Source organism: Pseudorasbora parva, chromosome 4 (assembly GCF_024679245.1).
Source record: "Pseudorasbora parva isolate DD20220531a chromosome 4, ASM2467924v1, whole genome shotgun sequence".
NCBI classification, from domain to species: Eukaryota; Metazoa; Chordata; class Actinopteri; order Cypriniformes; family Gobionidae; genus Pseudorasbora; species Pseudorasbora parva.
In genome coordinates, this window is record NC_090175.1 from 9,510,169 (window position 1) to 9,520,735 (window position 10,567).

General features: G+C 34.2%; 1 protein-coding gene across 1 annotated transcript; it reads right to left on the reverse strand.

Moving 5' to 3' along the window:
• Positions 1–1,515: 1,515 nt before the first annotated feature.
• On the reverse strand, positions 1,516–10,128 carry LOC137073888 (alpha-lactalbumin). Its single transcript, XM_067442600.1, has 5 exons — positions 9,938–10,128; positions 3,193–3,459; positions 2,245–2,305; positions 1,934–1,981; positions 1,516–1,759 (listed from the first exon to the last, which is right to left on the reverse strand). The coding sequence occupies exons 1-5, from the start codon at positions 10,095–10,097 to the stop codon at positions 1,690–1,692; spliced, it is 606 nt and encodes a 201-aa protein (XP_067298701.1). The 5' UTR covers positions 10,098–10,128; the 3' UTR covers positions 1,516–1,689.
• Between the last annotated feature and the right edge of the window lie 439 nt (positions 10,129–10,567).

The window sequence follows — 10,567 nt, forward strand, 5'->3', positions numbered from 1 at the left end:
CACTAAGGGGCCTAAAGTGTGCCAAGAAAACATCCCCCACACCATTACACCACCACCACCAGCCTGCACAGTGGTAACAAGGCATGATGGATCCATGTTCTCATTCTGTTTACGCCAAATTCTGACTCTACCATCTGAATGTCTCAACAGAAATCGAGACTCATCAGACCAGGCAACATTTTTCCAGTCTTCAACTGTCCAATTTTGTGAGCTTGTGCAAATTGTAGCCTCTTTTTTCTATGTGTAGTGGAGATGAGTGGTACCCGGTGGGGTCTTCTGCTGTTGTAGCCCATCCGCCTCAAGGTTGTGCATGTTGTGGCTTCACAAATGCTTTGCTGCATACCTCGGTTGTAACGAGTGGTTATTTCAGTCAAAGTTGCTCTTCTATCAGCTTGAATCAGTCGGCCCATTCTCCTCTGACCTCGAGCATCCATAAGGCATTTTCGCCCACAGGACTGCCGCATACTGGATGGTTTTCCCTTTTCACACCATTCTTTAGAAACACTAGAAATGGTTGTGTGTGAAAATCCCAGTAACTGAGCAGATCGTGAAATACTCAGACCGGCCCGTCTGGGACCAACAACCATGCCACGCTCAAAATTGCTTAAATCAGCTTTCTTTCCCATTCTGACATTCAGTTTGGGGTTCAGGAGAGTGTCTTGACCAGGACCACAGCCCTAAATGCATTGAAGCAACTGCCATGTGATTGGTTGATTAGATAATTGCATTAATGAGAAATTAAACAGGTGTTGCTAATAATCCTTTAGGTGAGTGTATACAAGTGCAAATGTGTGTGCCTGTTAGTGTGTGTGTGCAGTGAGAGTGGACTCATGTAAATTGAGGTCCCCATGTGTACATATAAAAGCTTATAAATCACACAGAATGAGTTCTTATGAAAATATAAAAATGCAGAAAGTGTTGTGTGATGGGTAGGTTTAGGGTTAGTGTATACAAGCAGATATATGGTGTGTACAGTATAAAAACCATTGTGCCTATGGGGAGTCAAGTGTGTGTGTATGTGTGTGTGTGAGAGAGAGAGAGAGAGAGAGAGAGAGAGAGAGAGAGAGAGAGAGAGAGAGAGAGAGAGAGAGAGAGAGAGACAGAGAGAGAGAGAGAGAGAGAGAGAGAGGCTGGATTTGTCAATATTAATAGTATATTAAATATCTGACACATCTAATGGTGTTGATATAATGCAGGCACATTTTGTGATGAATGTGGAACAGATTAATAAAAACTACATATTTATTTTTGTGTTTTATTATTATTATCCAAGTACTATCCAATTACTAAAAAATAAGGGTGTCATTTATTTCCGTGTCACAGTCCATTCGTTAACAAACACATTGCCCACGCAATAGCTACTGCGTAACACAAAGTGTGTCAAAAATACCGTATTTTACTCATCTGAACCACAGATTAGCCAATAAAAGAACCACCAATTCGTCATTCGACAAACCAACCACCAAATCTTTTACACACCTTCTCAAAAGCCATATGTTTTACACCACATAATGTTTGAATGAATGAAATTCATGAGCACAACACTGCGTTTCAAAAGGATTTAATGACTCGAAGACACACAAGCTACCTGTGCTAGGATTTGTTGTCTAAAGTAAAGTACATAAATGTAAAACTAAAGCAGGGCATGTCAAGTTTCAGTGTTCAAATCAAGAAGTGTAAAGCTCAGGTTTATGGACAGTCAAGGAAGTAGGTAGAGGCCTTTGCAGTGGCGCACTCCGGCTGGTAGAGCAATGAGATCCTGTCAAAGGAAAGACCCGGACATTAAAGACTGCAGTGCTTTTTAAGAACCGAAATTATCCACAGTGGCTATAGGGTATCCGTTTTGCATTCAACAACAGTAAATGGCAATGCATTCATGTTTTTCATTAATTGCTGTATTATATTAGTTGTTAAACATGTGTTTTATGCTTACATTTTGTGGATGCGTTTAGCAGCTTTACGGTCAGAAATCACTGTAGTCCTGTTATAGTCAGATGAACACAGTTTCAGGACACACACTCGCCTGCCTTATGAGGATTTACTACTAATATAATTTCTATGTGGAATAAATGTTCACACTACAGTGCAAAATTAATAATAATTCAAACATCTACAAACACATTTCATGAATATTTGAATGAATATTGTTAAAGCACACCACACTAGAGATGTGAAAATACTAGCTTTATACAATAATAGTATTTTCTGACATTTATGTGTATTATTAAAAGCAATTTTACTCACATTTTATTTATAATGACCTGCACACAGGCCAAGTCATCACTGATGTTATCATCAAGCAGCTCTGAGAAAGAAAAAAGAAAAATCACATGCATTTAAGAGTGTACACACAAATAAATACTATATATATCTTCTTCTGCTCATCAAGGCTGCATATAAAAAACTAAGTAAAAACACTAATATTGTGAAATATCACAATTCCTATTTCTATTCAAATATATTTAACATAATTTATTCATGTGATCAAAGCTGAATTTTCAGCATCACTACTCCAGTCTTCAAAGTCACATGATCCTTCAGATTTAAAAAAAAATGTTATTGAATTATTTCAAATAACAAATTGACATTAAAATGATCAATGACAGACATTAATAATACAACCAAGCAGCATATTGCAAACAAGAAAACAATAACATAACACGAAAAAAAAACTTAAAAAAAAAACAAAAACAAAAAACTAGCGAACATGAATGGAAAATTATAACAGAGTAAATTAGATTTCTGGAGGGGCTAATCCATATTGCCTGTAATTTAGAGAGCTTTAAGGCACTCCTCATTTTTTAGTTGCTTTAATGATAGTTTAGTTTAGCTTTAGTCATTTTTAAAAGCCTCAAAACAATGATCCTTCAGAAATCATTCTAATATGATTCATGTTTAATAAACATTTCAGGTAATTATCAATATTTAAACTGCTTCATATTTTTGTGGAAACCACTAGCTTTCTAAATAAATTGAGAATCACTTTTTTTCTTTCTTTTCCAAACAAAGATTGCATGTTTCCGAACAGACAAACTAAACAAAAGAACACGTAATTTACTGGAGGTTCTGACCAAATGTGTTTTTGTAACATCACGAATGCCTTTACTGTCATTTTTGATGACATATCTGAATATAAATATAATATGAATACGAATATAGAGCATCTGTGTTAGTAAAAGTGAATATACTCACTGTCGCAGGTCAGTCCGCAGAGGTTCAGTGAATGACCTCGAGAGGAGCTGCACGCCACTTCGTCACTAAGCTGGAACAAACCATAAAAGGTCCAGTACTCATCTTTGTCCTCGCCACTTTCCACTTTCCACTTTCCTTTATTTTTTCCTTGGCTCCTGACAAACCTGCCTTTACGAGGACCTCGATTTTCATCTGGCTTTTGAGGCTCACTGATCGTCTTAATGGCGCTGGTATTGAAGTTAGACGTCAGATTGACGTGACACACAACTGTAAAAGAGAGTTTCCGATTAGGCCTGTTTACAACAAGAACGATAAATGGTAACAACCAATAGCATCCACACCAACGCACGATACTGTTCTGTTTATTCAAAGCCTGCGCTGCAGTTCTGTCAAGCCGCAGTCTCAGCTGGTTTCCACCAGAGAATATAACTTTTTAAAAGATAATTGTGACTTTTTAATCTCACAATTGTAATTCAGAATTGTGACAAAGTCAGAATTGACAGATATAAAGTCAGAACTGCGACAAAGTCAGGATTGCAAGATATAAATCAGAATTGCGTGATATAAAGTCAGAATTGCAAGTTATAAAGTCAGAACTGTGACAAAGTCAGAACTGCAACAGTCAAAATTGTGAGATATAAAGTCAGAATTGCGAGATATAAAGTCAGAATTGCGAGAAAGTCAGAATTGTGAGATATTAAGTCAGAATTGCGAGATATAAAGTCAGAATTGCGAGATATAAAGTCAGAATTGAGAGATATAAAGTCAGAATTGCGAGATATAAAGTCAGAATTGCGAGATATAAAGTCAGAATTGAGAGATATAAAGTCAGAATTGCGAGATATAAAGTCAGAATTGTGAGATATAAAGTCAGAATTGCGAGATATAAAGTCAGAATTGCGAGATATAAAGTCAGAATTGTGAGATATAAAGTCAGAATTGAGAGATATAAAGTCAGAATTGCGAGATATAAAGTCAGAATTGCGAGATATAAAGTCAGAATTGCAAGATATAAAGTCAGAATTGAGAGATATAAAGTCAGAATTGCGAGATATAAAGTCAGAATTGTGAGATATAAAGTCAGAATTGAGAGATATAAAGTCAGAATTGCGAGATATAAAGTCAGAATTGAGAGATATAAAGTCAGAATTGCGAGATATAAAGTCAGACTTGAGAGATATAAAGTCAGAATTGCGAGATATAAAGTCAGAATTGAGAGATATAAAGTCAGAATTGAGAGATATAAAGTCAGAATTGCGAGATATAAAGTCAGAATTGAGAGATATAAAGTCAGAATTGAGAGATATAAAGTCAGAATTGAGAGATATAAAGTCAGAATTGCGAGATATAAAGTCAGAATTGAGAGATATAAAGTCAGAATTGCGAGATATAAAGTCAGAATTGTGAGATATAAAGTCAGAATTGAGAGATATAAAGTCAGAATTGCGAGATATAAAGTCAGAATTGAGAGATATAAAGTCAGAATTGAGAGATATAAAGTCAGAATTGCGAGATATAAAGTCAGAATTGTGAGATATAAAGTCAGAATTGAGAGATATAAAGTCAGAATTGAGAGATATAAAGTCAGAATTGCGAGATATAAAGTCAGAATTGTGAGATATAAAGTCAGAATTGAGAGATATAAAGTCAGAATTGCGAGATATAAAGTCAGAATTGCAAGATATAAAGTGAGAATTGTAAGCTATAATGTCAGAACAGCGACAAAGTCAGAATTGCAAGATATAAAGTCACAATTGTAAGATATAAAGTCAGAATTGCGAGATATAAAGTCAGAATTGTGAGATATAAAGTCAGAATTGTGACAAAATCAGAATTGCAAGATATTAAGTCAGAATTGTAAGATATAAAGTCAGAATTGCGAGATATAAAGTCAGAATTGTGAGATATAAAGTCAGAATTGCGAGATATAAAGTCAGAATTGCGAGATATAAAGTCAGAATTGTGAGATATAAAGTCAGAATTGCGAGATATAAAGTCAGAATTGAGAGATATAAAGTCAGTATTGCGAGATATAAAGTCAGAATTGTGAGATATAAAGTCAGAATTGAGAGATATAAAGTCAGAATTGCGAGATATAAAGTCAGAATTGTGAGATATAAAGTCAGAATTGCGAGATATAAAGTCAGAATTGAGAGATATAAAGTCAGAATTGTGAGATATAAAGTCAGAATTGAGAGATATAAAGTCAGAATTGCGAGATATAAAGTCAGAATTGTGAGATATAAAGTCAGAATTGAGAGATATAAAGTCAGAATTGCGAGATATAAAGCCAGAATTGTGAGATATAAAGTCAGAATTGAGAGATATAAAGTCAGAATTGCGAGATATAAAGTCAGAATTGTGAGATATAAAGTCAGAATTGAGAGATATAAAGTCAGAATTGAGAGATATAAAGTCAGAATTGAGAGATATAAAGTCAGAATTGTGAGATATAAAGTCAGAATTGAGAGATATAAAGTCAGAATTGCGAGATATAAAGTCAGAATTGCAAGATATAAAGTGAGAATTGTAAGCTATAATGTCAGAACAGCGACAAAGTCAGAATTGCAAGATATAAAGTCACAATTGTAAGCTATAATGTCAGAATTGTGACAAAATCAGAATTGCAAGATATTAAGTCAGAATTGTAAGATATAAAGTCAGAATTGCGAGATATAAAGTCAGAATTGTAAGCTATAATGTCAGAATCGCGACAAAGTCAGAATTGCAAGATATAAAGTCAGAATTGTAAGATATAAAGTCAGAATTGCGAGATATAAAGTCAGAATTGCGAGATATAAAGTCAGAATTGCGAGATATAAAGTCAGAATTGCGACAAAGTCAGAATTGCAAGATATAAAGTCAGAATTGTAAGATATAAAGTCAGAATTGCGAGATATAAAGTCAGAATTGTAAGATATAAAGTCAGAATTGTAAGATATAAAGTCAGAATTGCAAGATATAAAGTCAGAATTGTAAGATATAAAGTCAGAATTGCGAGATATAAAGTCAGAATTGCGAGATATAAAGTCAGAATTGTAAGATATAAAGTCAGAATTGCGACAAAGTCAGAATTGTAAGCTATAAAGTCAGAATTGAGAGATATAAAGTCAGAATTGCAAGATATAAAGTCAGAATTGTGAGATATAAAGTCAGAATTGCGAGATATAAAGTCAGAATTGCGAGATATAAAGTCAGAATTGCGAGATATAAAGTCAGAATTGTAAGATATAAAGTCAGAATTGCGAGATATAAAGTCAGAATTGCGACAAAGTCAGAATTGTAAGCTATAATGTCAGAATTGCGACAAAGTCAGAATTGCAAGATATAAAGTCAGAATTGTAAGATATAAAGTCAGAATTGCGAGATATAAAGTCAGAATTGCGAGATATAAAGTCAGAATTGTGAGATATAAAGTCAGAATTGTGAGATATAAAGTCAGAATTGCGACAAAGTCAGAATTGCGAGATATAAAGTCAGAATTGCGACAAAGTCAGAATTGCAAGATATAAAGTCAGAATTGTGACAAAGTCAGAATTGCGAGATATAAAGTCAGAATTGTGACAAAGTCAGAATTGCAAGATATAAAGTCAGAATTGTAAGATATAAAGTCAGAATTGTGACAAAGTCAGAATTGCAAGATATAAAGTCAGAATTGTAAGATATAAAGTCAGAATTGTGAGATATAAAGTCAGAATTGCGAGATATAAAGTCAGAATTGTAAGATATAAAGTCAGAATTGCGAGATATAAAGTCAGAATTGCGACAAAGTCAGAATTGTAAGCTATAATGTCAGAATTGCGACAAAGTCAGAATTGCAAGATATAAAGTCAGAATTGTAAGATATAAAGTCAGAATTGCGAGATATAAAGTCAGAATTGAGAGATATAAAGTCAGAATTGCGAGATATAAAGTCAGAATTGTAAGATATAAAGTCAGAATTGCGAGATATAAAGTCAGAATTGCGACAAAGTCAGAATTGTAAGCTATAATGTCAGAATTGCGACAAAGTCAGAATTGCAAGATATAAAGTCAGAATTGTAAGATATAAAGTCAGAATTGCGAGATATAAAGTCAGAATTGAGAGATATAAAGTCAGAATTGCGAGATATAAAGTCAGAATTGTAAGATATAAAGTCAGAATTGCGAGATATAAAGTCAGAATTGCGACAAAGTCAGAATTGTAAGCTATAATGTCAGAATTGCGACAAAGTCAGAATTGCAAGATATAAAGTCAGAATTGTAAGATATAAAGTCAGAATTGCGAGATATAAAGTCAGAATTACGAGTTATAAAGTCAGAATTGTGAGATATAAAGTCAGAATTGTGAGATATAAAGTCAGAATTGCGACAAAGTCAGAATTGCGAGATATAAAGTCAGAATTGCGACAAAGTCAGAATTGCAAGATATAAAGTCAGAATTGTGACAAAGTCAGAATTACGAGATATAAAGTCAGAATTGCGACAAAGTCAGAATTGCGAGATATAAAGTCAGAATTGCGACAAAGTCAGAATTGCAAGATATAAAGTCAGAATTGTAAGATATAAAGTCAGAATTGCGACAAAGTCAGAACTGCAAGATATAAAGTCAGAATTGTGAGATATAAAGTCAGAATTGTGAGATATAAAGTCAGAATTGCGAGATATAAAGTCAGAATGGACCCACTTTATATTAGGTGGCCTTAACTACTATGTACTAACATTTTAATTTATCATTTGATACAATGCACTTATTGTGTACATACATGTTTTTACATTGTACTTATATTTAAAAAAATACCTGCATGTAATTACGTCTGTAATTAATTTCTGTAGTTACATTTGTAATTACACAGTTGGCACTTCCCTTACACCTAACCCTACCCTTAAAATGACCCACACCACCACACCTGTCCCTAACTTTACATGTATCCCATCTCAATATCAGTAAAGCTGCTTTGCAATACAATTTGAACACAGTAAGTACATTGTACTTATTTTTTGATGTAAGTACATAGTACTTAAGGCCACCTAATATAAAGTGGGGCCGTCAGAATTGAGAGATATAAAGTCAGAATTGTGAGATATAAAGTCAGAATTGCGAGATATAAAGTCAGAATTGCGACAAAGTCAGAATTGTAAGATATAAAGTCAGAATTGTGAGATATAAAGTCAGAATTGCGAGATATAAAGTCAGAATTGCGACAAAGTCAGAATTGCAAGATATAAAGTCAGAATTATAAGATATAAAGTCAGAATTGTAAGATATAAAGTCAGAATTGCGAGATATAAAGTCAGAATTGCGAGATATAAAGTCAGAATTGCGAGATATAAAGTCAGAATTGCGAGATATAAAGTCAGAATTGCGAGATATAAAGTCAGAATTGCGACAAAGTCAGAATTGCGAGATATAAAGTCAGAATTGCAACAACGTCCGAATTGCGAGATATAAAGTCAGAATTGCGAGATATAAAGTCAGAATTGCGACAAAGTCCGAATTGCGAGATATAAAGTCAGAATTGCGACAAAGTCAGAATTGCGACAAAGTCAGAATTGCAAGATATAAAGTCAGAATTGTAAGATATAAAGTCAGAATTGCGAGATATAAAGTCAGAATTGAGAGATATAAAGTCAGAATTGCGAGATATAAAGTCAGAATTGAGAGATATAAAGTCAGAATTGCAAGATATAAAGTCAGAATTGCGAGATATAAAGTCAGAATTGCGACAAAGTCAGAATTGCGAGATATAAAGTCAGAATTGCGACAAAGTCAGAATTGCAAGATATAAAGTCAGAATTGAGAGATATAAAGTCAGAATTGCAAGATATAAAGTCAGAATTGAGAGATATAAAGTCAGAATTGAGACAAAGTCAGAATTGCGAGATATAAAGTCAGAATTGAGAGATATAAAGTCAGAATTGCAAGATATAAAGTCAGAATTGAGACAAAGTCAGAATTGCGAGATATAAAGTCAGAATTGCGACAAAGTCAGAATTGCGAGATATAAAGTCAGAATTGCGACAAAGTCAGAATTGCAAGATATAAAGTCAGAATTGTAAGATATAAAGTCAGAATTGCGAGATATAAAGTCAGAATTGAGAGATATAAAGTCAGAATTGAGAGATATAAAGTCAGAATTGCGAGATATAAAGTCAGAATTGCGACAAAGTCAGAATTGCAAGATATAAAGTCAGATTTGCACAAAGTCAGAATTGCAAGATATAAAGTCAGAATTGTAAGATATAAAGTCAGAATTGCAAGATATAAAGTCAGAATTGTAAGATATAAAGTCAGAATTGTAAGATATAAAGTCAGAATTGTGAGATATAAAGTCAGAATTGTGAGATGCAAACTTGCAATTCTGACTTATTCAGACTTTAACATCTCGCAATTCTGACTTTATAAATCGGAATTGTAAGAATAAAAAGTTTAAAATCTTTTTGCCTGTAGTTTAAAAAAAACTGTTGTTTAAAATGCTCAAGCAGTTCTGGTTGGCTGTTAGTTCACCGCAGAAGTTCACTGCAGAAAAAAACTCTTTTGGAAACGAAGTGATATCTTTATCATTATCGTTACAGTTAACGTCCTTTTTATTCGGTAAAACTTAAAAGGTCATTTTAGAAGAAAATCACAGCCACACTTTTCCATAAGTGACCAAAATCAATATGCTCACCTGCAAACTGTAAAACAATATTAACTATATTAATCTACAGAGGCATCAGTGTTCGGTATCTCACGTCAGATATTAAGCTGTGGATGTAGACTTACTCTGCGCCAGCATGTCGGTCATATTCGGAGACAGTGCAAGGCCTGCTTGAAGATTCTGCTTCAGCTCACATTTATTGAGAATCACGCTGTCACTGACACCGACCGCCAGGAATAAAACAACCACAGCTGCCAACATCTTCATGCCTGGATGGATTCCCATGATCTCTGAGTGTTTCTCTTACCGGGAGTGATTGTGAGTAGATGAGCCGAATGTGTAGATATAGAGCCACTTGTTCCCCTGAGACGGCCGTCTGTTAAACCTCGAATACGTCAGTGGCTTGTGTGAAGTAAGAGTTTGAAGGGTTGTGTGTCAGTATGTAGGAGGTTTTATGTCACTTTATGTTCTGTATAGTGTTACGGTTTGGCTTTCAGAGCACAGATTCAAGAAATTAAGACAATGAAGTTTTGTGCAGACAGTAACATCAGAAAAAGTGTTTTTGTGTCTGAAGGGATTGGATGTCAAGTACATGTAATGTGACACCTCGAGACTACATCATAAAAAGATGATGGACAGGCTGACAATGCTGGGAGGAGAACTGTGTTAAAATAATTACATTAGAGGTCTTTATGTGTCCACTTCGGTACGAAAACCTGAGCAGAATGATGCAAGATTTTGCTTTGTTCTGTATC